General features: G+C 37.8%; 1 protein-coding gene across 2 annotated transcripts in view; it reads right to left on the bottom strand.

Annotated features, from left to right (window-relative positions):
- Positions 1-17,081, bottom strand: part of EDIL3 (EGF-like repeats and discoidin I-like domains 3) — a 481,624-nt gene extending 464,543 nt beyond the window's left edge. For both annotated transcript variants that reach the window (XM_011996455.1, XM_011996456.1), the window contains exon 1: positions 16,515-17,081. In XM_011996455.1, coding sequence (XP_011851845.1) covers positions 16,515-16,581 — 67 coding nt within the window. In that variant the 5' untranslated portion in view covers positions 16,582-17,081. The remainder of the gene's footprint in view (positions 1-16,514) is intronic.
- Between the last annotated feature and the right edge of the window lie 5,318 nt (positions 17,082-22,399).

The following is a 22,399-nucleotide window of genomic DNA, read 5'->3' as shown; positions in this document are numbered from 1 at the left end:
ATAAGTGCAATATAAAGGCAAATAAAATGTGAGAAAACATATTTGCAATACCTCACTTCCTTAATATTTTTGAGCAATGAGACTGAATCTCAGCACTCAATATAAAAAGGGAATCTGAGCCAGGCGCGGTGTCTCATGCCTGTAATCCCAGCACTTTGGGAGGCTGAAGTGGGCAGATCACTTATGGTCAGGAATACAAGACTAGCCTGGCCAACATGGTGAAACCCTGTTTCTACCAAGAATACAAAAAATTTGCTGGGCATGGTGGCCTATGCCTGTAATCTCAGCTGCTGGGAGGCTGAGGCATGAGAATCGCTTCAATCTAGGAGGTGGACGTTTCAGTGAGCTGAGATGGTGCCAGCGCACTACTGCCCTAGATGACGGAGTAAGATTCTATCTAAAAATTCCTACCACATCCTTTCAACCAACTAGATAATTTACTTATTTTCTGATTTCTCTCCATTATAATATAAGCTCTATGTGAGAAAAGATTTTCAGCTTTTTGATCATTGTAATTTTAGCACTCAAAACACTTCTTATATCTGTCTATCTGAACTTAATATAACGTTGGTGAATAAGTACAACTATAAGGTAAAAGGATTCCTGGAAGATTCTGAAGTAGAAAGCACCAAGAATCTGCCTCCCTACCTAGGCAACAATTGCACTGGCAGAATTTGTCTAATGTAACTATTTTGAAACTGTGGAATCTGTTGAGGGCTTGAAACTTTCGAGGATGTTTTTTTTACAAAAAATAAAAAAGACCATCCTAAGATCATATGAAATCTTGAAAAAGAAGAACCAATCTGGAGGACTCACACTTCTGTATTTTAAAACTTATTGCAATGCTACGGTAATCAAAACAGTGTGGTCTGACATGAACAGAGACACAGAAACAAATGGAATAGAATAGAGAGCTCAGAATAAAACTTTCACATATATGGTGAGAGGATTTTTGACAAGCGTGCCAAAGTCATTCAATATGGATTGTCAATGGAGAAAGGACAGGTTCTTCAATAAATGTTGCTGGTAGAACTGAATATACATATACAAAAGAATGAAGCTGAGCACTTACCTACATCGTATACAAAAATTAACTGAAAATAGATCAAATCTAATTCTAAGACCTAAAACTTCAAAACTCTGAGAAGACAAAATAGGGTAAAATTTTCACATTAGATTTGGCAATGATTTATTTGATATGACACCAAAGGCACAGGCAACAAAAGAAAAAATAAGCAAATTGGATTTATAAATATTAAAAAATTTTGTATATCAAAATACACTACCATAGAATAAAAAGGCAACCCCCAGAATGAGAAAAAAAAATTTTGCAAAGCATATCTGATAAGGAATTAATATCCAGGATATATAGAGAACTTTAAAACTCAACAATAACAAAAACAACTTGATTCAAAATGGGCAAAGGAATTGAACAGATGTTTTCCCATAGAAGATATACAAATGGCCAATAAACACATGAAAAGATGCTCAACACCACTAATAGTTGGGAAAATGCAAATCAAAACTAAAATGGGATACCATTTTACACCCATTAAGATGACTACTAAAAAAAATAAAATAAAAACCTAAAAAGCATAAAATAAAAAGAGTTGTAGAGTATGTGCCCTCTTAATGGGGATGTAGAATGCTATAGCGGCTGTGAAAAACAGTATGAAAGTTCCTCCAAATATTAAAAATAGAATTACCATAGAATACAACAACTACATGTCTGAGTATATAACAAAAAAATTGAAAACAGACTCTGAAAGGGATACTTGTAAAGCCATGTTCATAGCAGCATTATTCACAATAGCAAAAACTTAGAATATATACATATATATTATAAATAAACATATAAACACATACATACACATATACACACATATAAACATACACACACAACATATGCATACATATATACATACCTACACAAAGGAATACTGTATGATTTTGCCTTAAAAAGGAAGGACAACACAACATACACATACATACATACATACACAAAGGAATTCTATTTTGTCTTGAAAGGGATGAACATTCTAACATATGCTACAAAACAAATGAACCTTGAAGATATTATGCTAAGTGAAATAAGCCAGTCTCACAAAAATGGTATGATTCCACTTACATGAGGTACTTAGAGACTTAGAGTAGTCAAAATCATAGAAACAAAAAGTAGGATGGTGGTTGTCAGGCGCTGGGAAGAGGGAGAAATGGGGAATTATTGTTTAATGACTACGGATGGGGTTTCTCCATTACAAGATAAAAAGAGTTATGGAGATGGATGGTCAATCGTTGCACAACATTATAAATGTATTTAATATCACTAAACTGTACACCTAAAAACATGATTGACATGGTAAATTTCATGTTATGTGCATTTTACCATAATAATTACATTGAAAATTAAACCCCCAAACCCTGTATGATATGATCCATTTTATGGTTAAACATATACTTAAAGACACTTGTTTATCTAAACAAGTCTCAAAATACAGACACCAATATGTCACCATTATACCTTTTCATCAATGAGTGTATACTTGCTTATAGTTTACAAAATAATTGAAATTTTAAAACAAAGACTAGAAATTAACTGCCTTTCCCCAAACCAAACAACAATAATTGCCAAAAGCGTTTTCTTATCACATAAACCAGAGCAAAGTATTAGATTTTACAGTTTTTATTTTACACACCTTTTTCCACTCTATACCTTTTTAGAAAGATATGTCTATTTGAGACTTTTCAGACTAGAAGTGGAAATCACACAATTACCAGGGTAACAAACATATAAATTGTTTTAGAACTATTGAGGCATTTAAGAAAGGTAGAAATACAGTTGCCTAAAGGGGAATAAACAGCAGTTTGCAGTGACATACAGACTGTCATTACACAAACAACTCTAAACAGATCTGTTTAGAAGGTTCTCAGCTCCTAGGCAGACACAGTTCCCAGGTGTTGTCTCTTCCTCTCTGCCAAGTACTTCTGATTTGAGCAGGTGTGACTGCATGGTGGGAGGAGGGAAAGAAGTTATGCTTGGAGGAAAGTTACTGCTGGTGAAGCTGATGGGAGGAACCATCAGGGCACTGGGGCAATTAGTAGATCAGAGGGCTACCTGCAGCTCCTTCATATGATAGTTTAAAACACCACTGAGTACTTTGTTTTGTTGCACATACTTTTCCTGTCAAACCTGGCTAATAAAATAAATAACTAAAAGTTTACTGTCTAGCTCCCATATAGTATTAAAACTATTTTATTGTAATTTGGTAACCACAGATAAAACCCGAATCTTCCTTTTAAACTGTTTATAAATCAGACAGCTATGGAAACAGTAGGTCATTTATTTATTCAGCTCTTAGAGTTTGCCACTACAAAAGTATTTACTGTTTTATAATAATGTATCATTTGTACCATGATTCACAAGTCAATGCATCAGTGCATCAAGTAGATAACAATTTATTAAATAACTTAATGAGTCAATCAAAGGAACACATTTTTAACCATAAAAAGATTTATATACCAGCACAGTTGTTTTTTCATGCATGCATACATAAAGTCAGAAAATAAATATTAATTGAGTGCCTACTAAATGTAAGGTAGCGTGTTTGGAGCTGGATACACGCTAAGGAACAGAGATATTCTTCCTGCCTTCATCAAGCTTACAGTCTATTGGAAATAAGATAAAAAATAAATGAGCAAATGAATGACTATACAACTATAATTTTTGAAAAGTGCTATAATATATTTAATTATGATACAGTGATAGAATAGTAACAGGGAAATATGATGTGTATGTATGTGAGCATGAGTTACTTGGATAAGATGACCAGAGAGAGATTCTCCAGGCTGTACAGTTTAAGTTGAGGGATGAGTTAGAAACAGAAAATCTGCAACATATAGAAGGTGATACATATGGATAAGAAGTATATATATATAAAATGTATATAAATAAAGAGAGAGAGAGAGAAATGATAATTTCAAGATCATGAATACTTAAAGACCCCCCACCAATATGAAATAAAAAAGCTAAGGACAGAAATTTGTGTGTTGCATTATTATTTAGCACATATGTACATGATACAAAATAACAATAAATAGCATAATAATATTATGTGTAAGAAATGAAATTAGGTTACTCCATATCTATGAGGGGAAAGCATACCTCATATAATAGTAATAACAATGATACTGAATGCAGAGTGAAAAAAAATAAGTTAATTCCAGTGAAGGGAAAAGCAGCATACAATTATGAAAAATGATATACATTCTACTTACATATCATTTGAAAATGTGTGGCCTGACAGAAAAAACTAACTAGCAAAACAATAAATTAAACAATAAACCATCACTTCCTGTCTTCTTATTCATTCCCTTTAGAACCCCAGTTCATCCTTTCAGTCCAACCACAGTCTATGGATCCCATTACTTTTTGATAGTACTCATTTTATTAGTGCCAGCGATGCGAAAAGAACTTTAGAAACTATCTCAGTTTGAGATTTAATGTTAATTTAAAGATTACAAATTCAGAATGTAGCTTCAAAAATTAAAAAATACAGACTAATGTATGTGGCAGTATTTTAGAGAAGCACATCCTTAGAATTCTCTGTTGAGTTTTTGGCAAGCCTGTTGAATAAATATGTAGGCTACTTGGATGGATTCCAAATGAAACAACTAAAATGATGAAAGGAGTGGTTTACAAGGACAGATTAAAGGAAAAAATATGTATGACTTCAGCATGTCAGAGAGTAAAAAAGGAACATTATGGTTTACAAATATTTGAAACATGTAGATTTGAGGGTAAAAAAGAACTTTGTGTACAAGGTACACAATTATGAGTATATTAAAAGGAGAGACGAAACTATTCCCCTGGTAATGTTAATTGCTTTACAGTAAGAACATTTGGACAAATGACCCAAGGATGGGTAAGAATTAAAACCGCCAAGCAGACATATTAGACATTCCTAGTAACCTAAACTATGCAGACCTCAAAATACGTAGAGAGCCATCTGAACAAGATAAAGTAGGTCAGGGAGCAACTGCAGATATCTTCCTATCCCCCAGCTGTGTTTTAAATTTAGAAGGAATTCTTCCGTGGATTTGGGGCTTTTCTCTGTAAGTGTGCTACAGTGAAAAGATTCCTCGATTTGGATCTATAAGACCTAGTTTTGAGTGCTGATTACTTATTCTATTCTCAGTCCATATCCTCATCTGTCAACAGGGATAATAATAACCCCTTAGGTTGTTGTGGGTTTTAAAAGAGCTGTTTCTATGAACACATATTATATGTACTTAAAAGCATTGCTCTTAGTGAGACCTATCCATTATTATTAAGAGTGTAATGTGTCAAAAGCTATAGGATGAAGACTGTCAAAGAGAATAATGCCTGAGACTAGGCAATTATATATCTGTCATCTGCTTAGAGTAAATCGGCTCTCCTCCAAGACACTGCTTACCTTGCAGCCCTCTTAACTGGATACTGTTTCTCATATCAATTCTGGGTCTGAACATGTGGTACCAGTTCCTTTGCTGCTCCAGGCCACGTCCAGAACATATTCCCTCCTCTCTCTCTAAAAACACCCAGTTTTAATTTCATGTCATCTTTGCTACTCTACCATTTCTTAGTATAAGTACTCCAGATCTCTGAACTACATCCCCTTATTCCTTAAAGATTCCTGGTTTTGGTTTGCTGTCATCCTCCCCAACATTTCTTGGGGCACAATATTTTGTGATTTTAATAACCACAGAGATGATTTTTTTCCAACACCTGGCCATTCATTGCCAATTTTCTTCCAATCATCATGTCTTCTACCCTTCCTGAAACATAACTTCTATAGCCATACTCTCATGTTTATAATTACCAAAATTTCAATTACATTGGAATTATCACAATATCTCCAAAATCTTCTTCCTCCAATCGTCACTTCCTGTCTTCTTATTCATTCCCTTTAAAACCCCAATTCAATCTTTCAGCCCTGCTAGGATCTATAGATGCCATCACGTTTTGATAGTACTCATTTTCTTAGTGCCAGATAGGGATAAAAGACTTTAGAAATTATCTTAGTTCAAGATTTAATAAAGCAAAAATGTTGAAATCATCCAGATAAAGCAAAAATGGGTGTAATCAATAGAGAAATTTGTAAGTGGTTAAATACTTCTGGAAATGCATAACCACAGAGGCCAGGTTGGGAAAAAGACACAAGAAGGATTAGAAATTAGAGTAGTGACCAAGAGTAGGGTCAGTAGGAATGAAGGGTGAGGAAAGGTAAAAGGCAGAAAATTCTGGTAAGAGACAGAAACTCTGAGAAATTTAAAGTACTGGTAGCCGAGTAATTTCATGTGATGTGAAAATCTAATAAATAGCATTGCCAGAAGGTACTGAAAAATAGAGATGGAAATCATTAATGTTGGGATCTTCCAGGAAGTTTAATATCAGAATGTTAAAAGGGCTACAAGCTCATATGTGAAAGTTTTTAAGGGGACGAATGATGGAGAAGAAACAAGGTTCTGAAGCCACTGAGGAAATAAAACATGTTATGAAGGTTAGTAATGGGCTCCAAAGGGGAAAGTAAGTGTTACGTGCTAATGGAAAGAAAGTGTTAATGTTGAGAAGCAATTTGAAATAGTTTTTGAAAAAGCAAGCAGTATGCCAACCTCTCCTTTTCATCTCGAGTCCAAAAACTGAAAAAAAAAAAGGCACAACTATAATTACCTCAAGTAAAGTAGTACAGGAGAAAGGAGTAAAAAATAAGTTGGAATCAGAACATATAGATTCAAATTGAAACTACTCACTCCTTCAATTCCAGGTCATATGACTTTTTTGAATCTCAAGTCCTTATCTGTTAAATTAGATTAAGAATATCTTCTGTGCTTATGTTCCCTAAAGTAGAAATGTTTCTTAAAGTGGAAAATACTTATGTTTTCTAAAGTGGAAAATGCTTATGAAATGTTAACCACTGTTTTATTATTTTGGAGGAAAAAACATAATAATGCATGTGGAGGTACATTTCAACTGTTAAACAATTTACAGATATGCCAAGGAAGAAAATGATGAGGATGAGCTCATATTAGACGGCATATGATATGGTTTGGCTCTGTGTCCCCACCCAAATATCATCCCGAATTGCAATCTCCATATGTTGGGGGAGGGACGTGTAATCCCCAAGTGTCCAGGGAGGGAGGTGACTGAATCATGGGGGGGTTTCCCCCATGCTATTCTTGAATAGTGAGTAAGTTCTCAGGAGATTAGATGGTTTTATAAGTGTTTGGAAGTTCCTCCTTCACTATTCTCTCTCTCGCTGCCATGTGAAGAAGGTTCTTGTTTCCCCTTCGTCTTCCACCATGATTGTAAATTCCTGAGGCCTCTCCAGCCATGTGGAACTGTGAGTCCATTAAACCTCTTTCCTTTATAAATAACCCAGTCTTGGGTATTTGTGGGTTTTTTGTTGTTGTTGTTTTGTTTTGTTTTGTTTTTGAGACTCTGTCACCAGGCTGAAGTGCAGTGGCATGACCTCGGTCACTGCAACCTCCGCCTCCCAGGTTCAAGCAATTCTCCTGCCTCAGCCTCCTGAGTAGCTGGGACTAAGGGCGCACACCACAACGCCCAGCTAATTTTTGTATTTTTAGTAGAAAAAGGGTTTCATCATGTTGGCCAGGATGGTCTCGATCTCTTGACCTCATGATCCGCCCGCTTCAATCTCCCAAAGTGCTGGGATTACAGGTGTGCGCCACTGCGCCCGGCCTTCGGGTATTTCTTTATAGCAGTGTGAAAATGGATTAATACAGCATAATTCTCATTATTTTGTAAAATACTTAAAATTAATCCAGTCTGAGGTTTTATTTTTTAAATAAACCATATTTTGGTTGAATAATTCTTCACATAACCATAAAAAAAGTTCTAATTGATGTGGTTTGAAACTATTTGGTGCTTTTGTTTGGTTAAAACTTCTTAATGGGGTTATGTGGAAATAAAATTAAATGAGCATGAGAAGTAAGGCAAATTAAATATCTTCATTACACTAGGAGAAATAAAAACCTTGTTAACCTCTAAAGTCACTTTGGACTATATGATGTATCTGAAAATTACAGAGAAAGCACGCTCCTACACATCACATTGAATAGCAATGAAACAATGTAGAGGAGAAATGAAATCCTAGAAAATTAAAATAAATCAAAAAATCACGCTGAAATCAAACTGAATGGCAAGATTTAAAGAAAATATATTTCAAACCACTTCCCAAGTGCTCATCTTCTTGCCATCTTCACTATTCTTACCAATGATGCATTCTAATATAGTAACACTTTCTGACCAAAGGAATGAGCATACTCCTTCATTTCTGAATGTGAAAAAAAGAACTTTACACTTTACCAACCTAAATTTGAAAATTTTAAATTATTGTCCCAAGAGAATAAGTATAATTTAATCCTTCTAAAATAACTACTAGTTAAATAATGGTTAGGCAAAATGTGTGTGCTTTACAAATAATAAAATCATTTAACAAAATATCTCCATGATATACAAGATGTGTCACTCATTGATACAGAGCACCCTGTAATAGTGAAGAGGACAAGCTATAGATCCTAATTTTAACATGCTACTTAGTAGCTCTATGATCTTGGGAAGTTATTTAACCACTCTGTATCTCCATTTTCTCATTTATATTTCAATAATAATGGCACCTGCCTCAACAGTTTTGAGAATTAAAGATGATAATTAGAACAGTGGAGCACATCGTATGCAGTCAATGCATGTTAGACTTGAAAGATATTAGAATGGATGCACCTTGTTAACTTATCTAAGACTCTTAATGCTGACATGGTGGTGGTCCTTAAGCGATTAAAAGAAAGCAAAAGAAAAAAAAAAGAAAGAAAGAAAAAACACAGAATGATGCCTGAAAAATAACTGTTTCTAGGCCAAAATTAAACTTAGAAGTGTCAGAACCTTGCACCTAAAAAAGGGAACAATCACTTGGAAGCAGCTTTTCTTTTAATTGAAGGTTCATAACAAACACAGTTAAGTACTTTATATCCTGCCTGCACTTGAATATTATATTATCAACAATGCTCTTGCAGGACTGTTGAGAAATATTTTCAAAGTAGGCTCATTCTACAATACACATTATAAGGAATAGTTATGTAAGAAAGTGAGAAACAAAGCTTTTAAAGTTCCTGAAACTACTTTGACCTATTTTTATATATAAGAGACATACTGCTATTTAAAATGTGCAAGTACTTTTGCAGGCAAACTGATGGGGGTGGGTAGCTACATTCAATTCAATTTATATTAAGTGTCTGTTTGGGTTTTCTTGTTTGTTTTGCCTGGTACTATTCTAAGCCCTAGCTCTGTAGAAAGCACAAAACATGAAACAAGAACTTGGCATATAAACACTAAAGCACTGTGAATGGTAATTTGGTTTTTGTTTGTCTGTAAACAACATTCCAAAAAAGTTAGGGTTTATAATACAGAAGTTAAACTATAGAAAGATAAATAAACAGAAAAAAATAGCATAGTTAAAATGAGAGTTCATATAGCATTTGGAAAGAAAATGTGATAAAAAAAAAAAAAAAAAGAGTGCAGCAGAGTTGTGAGCACAGACCTAAGGCTCAGGCCTGGGGTGGGGTGACAACTCTACATTATAGAGAGGGATTTATCCATTTATTTCAAATAAAATACATTCTCCACTCAATTGAGTGGAGAAACAATTAATGTTTCCACTCAATTGTTTTGGACTTTTCTGCTTGTGTCATGAGCCCATTTCATCCTGGCTGACCTCACATAATCCCCAGTATCAGTAAAATCGAAATGGTTCCCCTGACCTAAAGTACAAGAGGGGATTTAAAGGATTATTTTGCATTCCCAAAATATACCGCTTTGTCAAATACCAAGCACAAACCTTAAGGAATGCGTGGTGGCCTAACCCCATTTAGAGATTATCATCTTCAAATCAAGCATATAGCCTCTAACAGGAGATTAAAACCTTGGTCTTCCTATTTATAAAATATTATATCATATTAACTTATTTTAAGAGATCAATCATTTTGATACAAGCCTGTTTTAGAAAAGAGAAAAGGCAAAGCTAAGTCAATCTTCTTTCTCCATAGTAACAATCACATTCAAAAGTGCTTTAGTGCTTAAAAACCCTTCACCTAAATTCTTGTACTTAAATCCTGCATTCTAAGTCACACACTATAAATCCGAACAATTCCTACACAGTTACTGTCACTATAATAATGCATATTTTAAAACAAAATAACCAGCGCATTTTCTAAAATATAACCAAATAATTGCAGGACATTTTATCTACATTGTAAGGTCTGCTTCTTTTCTACAAAATTGAGTTTTGTGTCTTGTAAAACTTTATTAACTTAGGATAAAATAATTTAAAAATACCAACATTTTATCTGACACAAAGGGAAAAGTCCTAAATAACTACATTGTTCAGATATCTAGCTATTTCATCATTAAGCAGGTTTTCAAGCTTGCAAACATTTTTGACCAAACCGTATTTTTTAATAATGTGTACATTTAACTGCATTTGCACCCCCAAAATGTTGAATATCTTGCAATGAGGCTTTCTCTAGGATGCAAAACCAACATTAGCACCAGTTATTGCATTCTCTTATATGGTGACACCCTTACCACCCCCACCCTCTACCCCCCAACTGCAGGTACCCAGTTTTTGGTACTACAAAGTATCACTGTTTTTACATATACTATTCGAGTCTCCTCTTTGTCTAAAAGTTGGCATGTTTTACTGCTCTGATTAAGTCTGACCTATTACCACATATGCTTTTTACTTTCTGGATTCAGTTTATAGAGTGCCCAGAAACTTGAAAGCCAAGAGAAATAAGCTTTTCTATGATACATGACCTAAGACCTAAATATGACATCTATTTTTGTGGTCAGAAGTCTCTGATTCTCCTAGATTTCTCAGCTATGTTATACGTGGACGAAGCTTCAAGGCAAGCGGCTTCTCCGCAAGTGGAGTGGATATAAATTACTGTATACTTGATAGCTTTAGGCAGGACAGTGTGATCAAATCAAGGTGTAAAATCCTGAGTTGCTCCATAATTTAGATCCCAATTTATTTTCACTTATGTTTTAAACTTCAGATTTGGTAGGCAGAGGCTTGACATTATCATCTTCCTTGTCTTTCCTCACAAAAAGGTAAGTTACAGGTTTCACAATGTTTCAAAGATTTGCGATCTTTTAATGATGACAAAATATCATTACCAATTTTACAGTAGATGTTGTGTCCTATTTGCCATATACCAAGGAAATGAGGGAGGAGGGGAGAGGAGGAGAAAGAGATGGAATGAAGGAGAGAGAAATTTTTATCTTAGGAGAACTCTGACACAGAAAGAATGCCACTGGAAACCGACTGTTTGGCACAATGTCAGTGACTGTATAAAAAACTCCTGAAAAGGGTGTAATGGTGAATCTATAACATAGTTTTGAGGACTACATCAGCAGATGCTAGAACTAAAAGTTATCAGTGAAAAGTCAATTGAAATAAAAATAAATTAGTTCAAGTCCCTGACAGCAGTTAATACAGATGAGGCACATATATAAAAATTAATAACTGGCTGAAATGGGGTATAACAAAGCTTCATTTATCATGACATTTGTCTCTTTTGGCCACATGACTTGTTTTATGTAGAATCCTGCAAGATCTAAAAAACATACACTTTACCATAATGACAAAAAAAGTAAATAAAGGCACTCATCTCTTTCCAGTGCAATAGATGCACAGGAATAAACAGTTGAGCATATATGTCTGTGTAAATCAATATAACAGAATTTCTATTTATGAAACTTATAGTTCATATGAAGAATAAGCTTAGAAAGGATGGTATACATTTCTTTAATAATTGTTTTACTACAAACACCTCATAGCTCTCCGTGTTTTCCCTTGGAAGGTACTCAGAGGACTCCCTCAAAAGTAGTAGTTCAACCTAAGTGTGCACTTGAATGTCTGTGTTTCCAAGTTAAAATCTTATGGTAGAAGGATTCTACCTTACAACGCCCTCTTTTTTTCTTTTTCAGAGAAGCGCTGAAAACTAACTGATAACATTAGTTTCATAGAGAGTAGAAAGTTACTTTACGTGGATCTGCAGATTCACATTTATGACTTCACTTCTTTTATTTTTCCTTTTTATTTATTTATTTTTTTTTCTTTAAAAGATCTTCGTTGATTATCCTGACACCTGCTGGTGAGGGCACAGTTGATTCTAGTCTACTTTTCCCTTCAAAACTTGCTCAAATCAAAGATTTTTAGGGGTATTTTCAGTGACAAGTGGTAATACATTCAGTTTAAGTATTTGTAGTACTTAAATTATTGCTGTATTACATAGGAAACCATGAGAAACATTTTAATAATTACTTCACATTGGCAGCCATTTGACTCTGTCTAGAAATGCATGTTTGCTTTGATTAAGCAAACAACATTACAAAAATGAAGAAATCATTTTAGAGGAATATTTATATAGTCTATAACCATAGAACATCGAAGGAAGATGCATAGCATCTTTTATTATATATAATTATTATTATATAAAAATAATAATAGGAATGGCTTAGCTTTGGTTTTCTGCTTTTTAAAATAATAATGTTAATTTTCAACCTACTTAGCAAATAAAGAGTAAATGATTAACTATGATAGAAGCCATAACACTAAACACATATTTGCAAAATTTGCAAAATTTGCAAAAAAAACTGAGTTCTGAAGCCTGCACTGTTTCTTTGACAGAGATAAAATGACCCTATTACATCATAATCTCACTCAAAGCTATTGCACCTGCAAGTGTGTGCAGTAAACAACAATTATCAGAATTACTTTTTTAGGCTTCAAGAAACTCTCAAAGGGGGCAAGTTTTAAAAAATTGTAGACAAATGATAACATATACAGTTCATCTCATTGTGCAAAATCTTTCAAAAATGAAAAGGTTTACCCAATTAAAACTTTATCTTAAAATTAATAAAATTAATAGCTGGTACTACTAATTTAAAAACTGTCAAGCTTATATTTTGTAATGGTATTGAGTAACCATGCTACTTTATTTTAGTCATGCATATCTTATTCCTTCCCTTTACATTGCTATAATTTTATGAGAAGAAAAAAATCACATGTATCTAGAGAGAAAAGAAAACTTTATTAAATATTTATTTAAAATACCCTAGATTTTGAATACATGATTTATATGAACATTGATGTCAATATATTTGAGAAAATTATATTTTTAATTTAGAAAAATGTTCAGAAGTACAATACATTTGCCTAGTTTTGAAGATCTTTGCAACTTCAAGATCAAAGAAGGAAAAATAGACCATCTCAATTTTTTCCTGATTTTTTAAATTATTGTAAGTCTTTTCCCAAAACCATATACGTTTAAACCAAATACATTTTAATTCTAAGGAAACATTTCAGAAAAATCAGAAAAACTTTTTCAGAACCAGAGGAAAAAATTGTGTGTTGTATCACCACAGTGGCCAAAATTTTGCATTATTGCAAACTTTCACATGAGAATATTTTATTTTCACTTAATTCTTATTTAATTTGATATTTCAGAATTATTTTTACATGTTTTGCCTTGACTCTGAAGTTAGCATTTATTTTTAAAGTATAAAATTTAATGATCAGGTAAATTAGGCAATGAAGACATCAATATGTAATAATAATATTATAACAACATAAAAGAAACTCCTTATTTCTGTATAAATATAACTATACTGATCATAAAAGGTTAGTGTTGTTATCTGGAGTGAGACTATTCAGGTATTAATTTATTCTCATGTAGAATTAACTAAAAATCGCCATTGATTAAAAAAAGAAAATGCAAATGCCAATGATTCATAGTATTTAGGACATGTCTAGACATTTTTAGACGGTGCCATTTGCTTAAAGACTTCAGGCACAAACTGCAGGCACAGGGACAGATTGCATAAGATGTCACGTGCTTGCTGCAACTGTATGCATGTTATTGAATTTTTTAGAGCAACCCATACCATGAATAATTTAATAGTTAATAAAATATTCAATCTGACTGATCCATTGGTTTAATTTTAAAATAAAGACGACTCATAAAAGGAGTTACATATCCTTATCAAATCCCAGGCATTAATGCAAGTAAATTGCAACCCATACGTAGGGAAAACACCAATTTCTAAAAGACATGAGATTAATGATTGGGGGCGGGAAGGAGTGCAAGGAAAATTCTGTGTTAGCACTGGCTTCAATAAGTTTGTCCGAAGTTTAATTGTTTGGAGCTGTCACGGAAGCTGTACTCTGCCTTCTGCAGAGGTGAGGGAGAAAAAAATTAGAGAGGTGCAAGTTTTAACAGAAAGGGCTAATGCAAAATGGTCTGTTTCTTTTTCCTAAAGCCTTTCCCCTGTCCTCACAGGCTAGCTGGCGGGGGGAAAGAGAGAAATCTCCTGAAGAATATGGAGTATCCAGCTTCCCGAGCATCGTCTAAGAGAATCAGGATGGAGAGTCCAGGCAACATCTCCATGGTTGGCTTGTCTGGCGAAGTAAGCTGCGCCCTCGGCGCAGGTATCTTCAGGAGACAGGGCTCCTGGCTGCAGCGAGCCGGGACTCGCCGCGCCCCAGGGCTCCGGTAATCAGACCCAGCCAGGCAAGCGCGGCCACATAGGCTAGACGCACTATCTTCTCCTCCATCCCGCGCCGCCCTCCACCTCGGAGTGGGGACGTATATGGTGGTGGCGGTGACACAATGCGTGTGAGTGGATGAGTGTGTTTTCGTATTTGGGGTGGAAACGTAGGCGGGGAAGAGAGGGAGGAGAGGGGAGTGCCTGCAGTCCTTCCCCCTTCCCTTCCTGCTAAGAGATCAAAGTGCAGAGGAAATCCAGACGGGAAATGAGAGAAAGGAAAAACAGCAGCCGTGGAAGCACTCTCTTTTTCATATCGCTGGATACTCGGTCGAGCAACTACTGGAACCATTACCATTTCTTAACCTTTAGTGGAGGGGCTGCCTCTGCCTGATAACTGGAAGGACACTTTGTAAACGCAGGCGAGGCACACACCTACACACACGCTTACACGCTGGGGGAAAATAACCACATTCTGGGGGACGGAGGGAGGCCCAGGCAAGTCGCGGCCATGGATCTCTACTGCCAGAGCTGCGAGGGCATCTGGCCAGCAACACCCGGCTTCTTGGGCAAACTGTCGCCCAAGAGTCCACAATTTGCTTGTGAGTCAAACAGATGGATAGGTGCATGGATGGATGGTGCAGAATATTCATACTCTATCTAATCTCAAGTGGATTGGAGTCGATGCGTTTTTAAATCCATCTACCTTTTTTATAGGCACAGCATTTAAAACCCTGTAGTTCACTCAGCTCTCCACTTGAAGCTGCCTGCAGAGGATTCTATTACCCGCGGATCCCTCATAAGGGGCCGCCCGCATCTGTGAGCGCAGGAGTGGCACAGCTCCCCCACGCACAGCTCCCACTCGCCTCCCCACACACCCTGCCTCCCCCGCTGCCCTTTTCCGGCGACAACTTCAGCCCCGGCCGGCGGCGAGACCTGGGTCAGGGCAAGGGTTTGTATGGACAAGCTGCACCTCGCAGGGGACCTGGAAGTCGCCTAAACTACCCAGCAGAACACTCGTCGAAGTCCTGCGTTTTCTTTTAAATGCTTTTTTTCTTTTTAATTTTATTTTATTTTTATTTTTCTGTTTTTATTTTTTCGTGCAATTCACAGAAGGCATCAATCACTCTACAAGCTCTTACAACTTTTCCGCTCCTGGGCGGGGACGCGAGGGGTGGCTTGCCCCGCACTACTCCCCATTATTAAGAGTTAACACTGGTACCCGGATGGGGTGCGCAACTAAGCTCCAGGCACCTGGGGTCACAATAGGAGGGGCGGGTTCCTGGGGTTTGCTGTAATCGATGCTGCGCGTCTGGGATGGGGAGGCAGGAGAAAGCCGAAGTGACCTGTCAGACTCCTCTCCACCTCACCCGCGGCCAAAAAGCCCAGCGCCCGGTCTGGGTTTGCGAACGGCTCAGCCCGGGCCCTGCGCCAGAGCACCGCACCCGGGGGCGGACGGCCCTGCAGCTCCCCAGCCTTTTCCCGCATCAAGTAGCTGACGCCCGGGCTCACTGGCTTCCCCCACTCCCGCCCCCACGAAAGCCCTGCCCGGCGTCTGCAGTCACCATCGCCCGCACTGCCTAGGGAGGGTTTGCGCCGAGACCCAGTGGCCGAGTGAGCCACGGAGTAGCTGGTTCCTGCGGACGTTGTCCTCTACCGCTCCCCACCGTCCTCCTCTTTCCTGTATCTCATCCAGTACCCCGCACCCTTCTCCCCGCTCGGCTCCGCGCACTCTGCTCAGACTTTGCAAGCACTTTCTCGGGGCACCCAGGACTCGACGCCTCCTCCGCGCCGCCAGCGGCGCTCGCCACCCTTGGCACGCCCGAGGGACCGCCTCCGGCCCCCAGCGCGGCGTTTCCCAGGGGACTCCCAGCCCATCCCTCACCCAGCGGCCCGGGTCCCGACGCCTCACCTTTGCCGAACTGGGGGACACAGAGGCTGACCCCGACCAAGAGCCAGACGGCTACCAAGCACTTCATATTCCGTCTCCCGGACGTGACCCCGGCTGGTCAGAGGTCGTCGCGGAGGGCAGTGTAGCCGAGGTGGCACCGCAGGGCAGCAGCAGACTCCGCCCCTACTAAAGAATGCCAGAAGACGTTCTCTTTCCGCAGCGCTTTCTTAAACAAATTCTTGGAGAGGGCGAGAGTGGTGACTGAAGAGAGGAACCTTTCCTCCCCTTTTGCCTGCGCTCTGGCGCGCGGAGGTGGGTGAGCTGCGGGGAGCTGCCGGCGGGCTCAGTCCTCTGCTGCGGGTGGGTCCCGGCAGAGGCGCTGCGGGCGGGGCCCGGGCTCCCGCGACCGCCCCGGGTCTCCTGCGCGGGCAGGCAGACCCACTGGCAGACGGGCGGACGGGGCGCTCGGCTCTCGCTGTTCTCCGCGCGGCGGCTGCGGGGCTTCTGACTTGGAGAACAATGAAGCGTGAGCTGGAGGGAAGCGAGCGGGCCGCCGGGAGCGCACTGTGTACAAACAGAGGCGGCGTGCGTGTGAGTCTGAGCCTGGCAGGCGCGCTCCCCACTCCCCCGGCGTCCGCCCGCCCTCCGCCCGCCCTCTTATTCACTGCCCGGGTCTCCCCCTCCTCTCTCTCTCTTTTGCTCTCTCTCTCTCTTTTGCTCTCTCTCCCTCTTTTCTCCCTCCTCCCCTCCTCTTTCAGCTCCTTATGCTGTAAGAGAGAGGGAGACAACTGCAGCCACACCCTAGCACCTAGCACCTGCCACCACCTCTGAAGTTCCTGCATTGCCTGTACCTTCTCCACACGTGCTGGAGACTGTGGGGTTAAGAGCTGCACCCTTGCTGCCGAGAGTCCCTTGGATGATTCCAGCATTGACTTTATAATTAACCACGTTAAGGATTCCCCTGAACTTCCTTTCTCAGTATAACCAGGAAAAGAAGTTAAGAGATTTTGAAAAGTGGCTCTTGGGGCACAAAACTGCATGAGAGACAGAACCCTGCAAAGTGAATTGCCCCGTATTTCTTAGGAAAGGCAACGTAGTCATCAACCAGACTCTAATCAGCTAAGACAGGGCTGCTCTGCTGTTCTGTCTACATTTTAGTTAGCTCCAGGACTGGGAAGAGAGGGTTGTGGGCTCGTCTGTTCACGAGGGCAAAAGGGTGGTAGTGAGTAGGAGACATGCATCTCGTTAGGCAGGACATCTGTTTCAGAGAAGAAGTGGGGCGAGTTTGGGAACTGTGCAAGAACATAAAAGGCAAGGACAGACTCTTGAAGCATCAATAAGGTGGATCAAATTTTCTTTCTATCCGCCAAAATAAATGGACTGGTTTTTGCAATGAAAGTGATTGAACCAAAAATACAGCTCATGGCTTACAATTGTGCTTTCTTCTCTGTTTTTCGGTTAGAAAGATTGCTTACTGTACATGGATCCAATTCCAGCAGTTACAGGTACCAAAATGAAACAGGGCTTTTTTTTTTTTTTTTTTTTTTTTTTTGGCTCCTAGAGAGGGAGGTAGGGAGAGAGACAGAAACACAGAGCTAGAGAAATTGAAAGAGAAACATTCTGGAAGGCAAAGAGTTGAAAGGTGAATCTACTAAGAAAAGAATAATAGAGTGCAATTAGCCATGGAACTATATCTCCATTTGCTTCTTTGAGCCCTTTAAACTTCGATTTCTACCTTCCTTTTGAAATTTTAAGTGAAATGAAGAATGCAAGGTGAATGGAACCGTAATGCTGAATAGTGCTAGGGAGGGTTTAAGGTATTGTATCACTGGCAAACAAACAACGACGGAAAAGGAAGGAAGGAAGGAAGGAAGGAAGGAAGGAAGGAAGGAAGGAAGGAAGGAAGGAATGAAGGAATGAAGGAAGGAAGGAAGGAAGGAAGGAAGGAAGGAAGGAAGGAAGGAAGGAAGGAAGGAAGGGAGGGAGGAAGGGGAAGAAAAAGAAAACACCTTTCAGAACAGGGTTTGTTCAGATCTCACGATTGGTGGGAGGGTTAAAACACATTTTTAAAAAAAACTCAACTTGCTAAGAGAATGAGAGAGATTCATTTATTTACTGTCTATTTATATGCCTAAAGCCACAGATGTTAGAATAAGACAGTATTGTCCAGAGTTGTAGCCAAATCGTTTCAAGGAATCAAATTCTAACTTTCTGATGCATCATCATTACTTCCTTTTCAAAGTATGTTTTCAGTCACCCTGTGGCATGTTCATCCTAAAGTACACTTTAACTTTTGAAATGAGATGTCTGATATTAGTTTTAGGTATTATTGGTAAAGGATAGTACTAAATCCTAAAAATGTAAAGTTGGAAACCAGTCTCTCTGTAATGAGATATTTAAGGAAAAAAAGGAGTGTGTTAAGAATTTTGTGTAGTTTTCTATTTTATTCCCTGTTTATTTCCACTTTTTTGATAGTATTTGACCTTAATGAGCATTTTAAGAAGTTAAATTATTTTTGTCAACAGTGTATGTTTCTAAACATGTATCTTTCTTTTAATCTAAAGAAGGGTTTTTAAAAACTCTAGTGGGCATAAAAGTACATTACAATGCACATTCTATGCCCAAATACTTGGTGCGGGGACAGTAGATGACATTCTGTATTACCCGATAGACAACTTATGAAAGATGTTGCCAGTTTTATATCTCTACTCAATCAAAAATTGATACATAGTCTTAAATCCGTAGCTCCATATTCATAATCATCCCCTCTTTTTTTAACCACTGATTGATAATGATCATCTACCAATAAGCCTTTCATTTTGAAGATTCTAAGCACTTTACCTAATTTACCTTGATAGGATTCATTTCACTCTTACTGCACTCACACATAGCCTGTTCAGAAGTGGAATATAAGAGATGTTAAAAGACAGCAGAAATTGAATTATTTAAAATAAAATAAAATTTAAAAAGTAAAAGGATGAAACTCTATTGTGAATCTTTTACCTCACATAAAGTGCTAAGGGACCTTTGCTAATCACTGTGATCCAGCCTACAGTTTTATAGCTTCTCCTAATAGGAGCCGAAAATGAATCTGTACATCCCTCAAAGACAGTGCTTCTCAAGTTATTTTCTGCAGGCCTCCTTTTCCCTAAGATGTTAATAGGCTTCTGGGGGGAAAAAAGCCATGGTAAAATAATTTGGAGAGACATTGCATATCAAAGCAGACTCTTAGAGATTTGTGGTGAATGTTAGTATATTAAATACTTTGAAAGGTCCTGTGGTTAAAAATTTTTTTCAAAAATATTTAATCCAGCATTTTGCAGACTTTCCTTTTTGTACTATGACAAACTTTTTCTTAGAACACCTGTTAGCATACTAAATATTTAGTGCTGCAACGGAAATAACTTGAAAATGATGCTTTAAAACAAAGCAGAATAAAGTAGCAGCAAAACGAAAAAGAGACTATAAAAAGTTCACTGGATTTTGTTATGGGCCGAATGTTCCTGCACAACTCCCTCCCCTGCCCCCAAATTCATCTGTTGAAGCCTAAGAACCTACTGTGGTATGTTTAGATGTAGAGCCTTTGGGAGGCAATTGGGCCATAAGAAGAGCCCTCATGAATGGGATTAGTTCGCTCATAAGATGAGACACCAAGGAGGTGATCTTTCTCTGCCCTCTGCTACGTGAAGACACAGTAAGAAGACAGCTGTGAACCAAGAAGGAGGCCCTTACCAGACACCAGATCTGCTGGTACATTGATCTTGGACTTCTCAGCCTCCAGAACTATGAGAAATAAACGTTTATTGTTGAAGATACCCAGTCTACAGTAATTTGTTATAGCAGCTGAAATTGACTAAGACAATTTAAAAAAATTAATCTCATTGACTATCAATTTGGATTCTGGAGCATACCTGGATTCAGGTATACATTGGATTCAGGGCATATCTGAGCTGGAATATTGTCTCTATCATTCTAACTCCTTTAACTAAATTAAAGTCTGTTAAGCACTAAACCTCAGTATTCTCATCTGTAAAATGAAGGTAATAATAGTATCAAACTCATAGTGGTAGGTTGTGGTGGTACACAAAAGGGCCTAGTCCAGCACTGGACACACAGTAGTGATGATGAAAGATAATGATACTGATAAATAAGAAGACAATAGTAATATACATAACTCCAAAAGAATTTTTCTTAATACCTGATCCTCTTCACTCCCCATCTCCCATCCCCATTAAATTACCTAGAGTTTTTAGTCCATCTTTCAGTTTGTCAAGCAACGAATAACACTAAATGTAGTCTTTTTTATTATCTTGTAATTATGGGATTGTTTATTATTTTGCATTTTAAAACTTTGTTTTGAATTTCCAAAACTTTTTATTTAATATCTAAAATGTCCTTCTACTAAAATTTTGCTCTCAGCCTCTGAGACTCAAAGCAGAAAATCCAGCCAAGACCACCTCAACTTCTGACCTACGAAACTGGGAGTTAATAATTGGTGTTGTTTTAAACTGCTAAGTTTGTGGTAGTTTGTTATGAAGACTAATATAGCTGGTTACTATTGTTATTCCAATTTCAGGGAGAAGGAATAAGTCATGGAGCGGTTAGCTTAATTGTCCATCCTCTTAAGTTAGTAAGTATTGGAGTCAATAAGTGAATCTAAACAGCATGAATCAAAAGCCCACTGCATTCTTCTGCCAACAATTATGAAGTGTCAACTGTATGCTAAGCTCTAAGGCATTTTTACATATATTGCTTTACTAAATAAGTTACCTCAACAACCTTTATGAGATAAATATTATTATTTTCATTTGACTGCTGAGGAAACCAAGAATCAAAACCTTTAAGTACATTGCCCAGGATCAAGGTGGCAGTGAGGAATGGAGCCAAGAACTAGTATCAGAGCCCTGCTCTGGTTCCAGGAGTGATTTTCATAGCCATTGTGTTAAAATGCCTGTTTAGACAGTGGTCTAACTTACTTATTTATTGACATTTTCAACTTCAGTGGTTACAATTATAATTGTCATTTTTTAGTACAGTTTGCATTTCTCCCTGATCTTCTTGATGCATCATTTTAGAATATACATTGCTGAAATGTAGAATTTCAAGCACATTTTAAATTCTCTACAATATTTGCATAACTCATAACACTTTTCTTCATTGCTCCCACAAGCACCAAGATAATTCTTTCCTCCAACCCTCTGCTCATGCTGTTATCCCCACCTGAAATGCCCTCTTACAAATCCTACTAGCTGAATTCTTGTTTCCATTTAAGACCTCCCCGAATTATTCTAGCACCAGAGAACCATCATTTCTTAGAATTAATAATGCTTTTTATTTTTTTCTAGTGGTTTCATTTGTGTTAATCATATTTTTCCAAAGAATTATATGGTTCTTACCATTTAGATAACTGCATGTCTTAGACATAGCTAAGTGTTATGTTTTAAATTTCTTCAGTCTTTCCACTATAAACATTAAGGACAATTAATTTTTAATACTATAGATTTGATAACAAATCCCTACTTCCTAATATTTCCCTGCATGATTCCCTAATGGATGCTCTTTCCAGAAAATGTGCAGAGTCATTAAGCAAGAGTGTACTTTTCCTTTCAGAATTTGACCCTGATAGGAGAAATTTCTGGTGCTTCTAATTCTTTCCCTCCAGTTTCCCACTCAAACTCATTTTAGTGACTTGGTTTTTAGCTTCCTGAAATATGTTTGAATAATTAATATATACACACAATAAAAGTTCAAAGGTACAAAAGAGTGTGCAGGAAAATAAAATTTTTCCTCCTAATGACATTCCTTTCTTACACAAGGTTATTCCCTCAGGGCCTACTGCTGGTATCTAGTAGCTAGGCTTGTGCATCCTTCTAAAGATACACACACACACCCCCCCCATATATGTG

This window comes from Mandrillus leucophaeus, unplaced genomic scaffold (assembly GCF_000951045.1).
Source record: "Mandrillus leucophaeus isolate KB7577 unplaced genomic scaffold, Mleu.le_1.0 Scaffold515, whole genome shotgun sequence".
Lineage (NCBI taxonomy): Eukaryota > Metazoa > Chordata > Mammalia > Primates > Cercopithecidae > Mandrillus > Mandrillus leucophaeus.
Note: the sequence above shows the minus strand (reverse complement) of the source record. Positions and strands in the feature narration are given on the sequence as shown.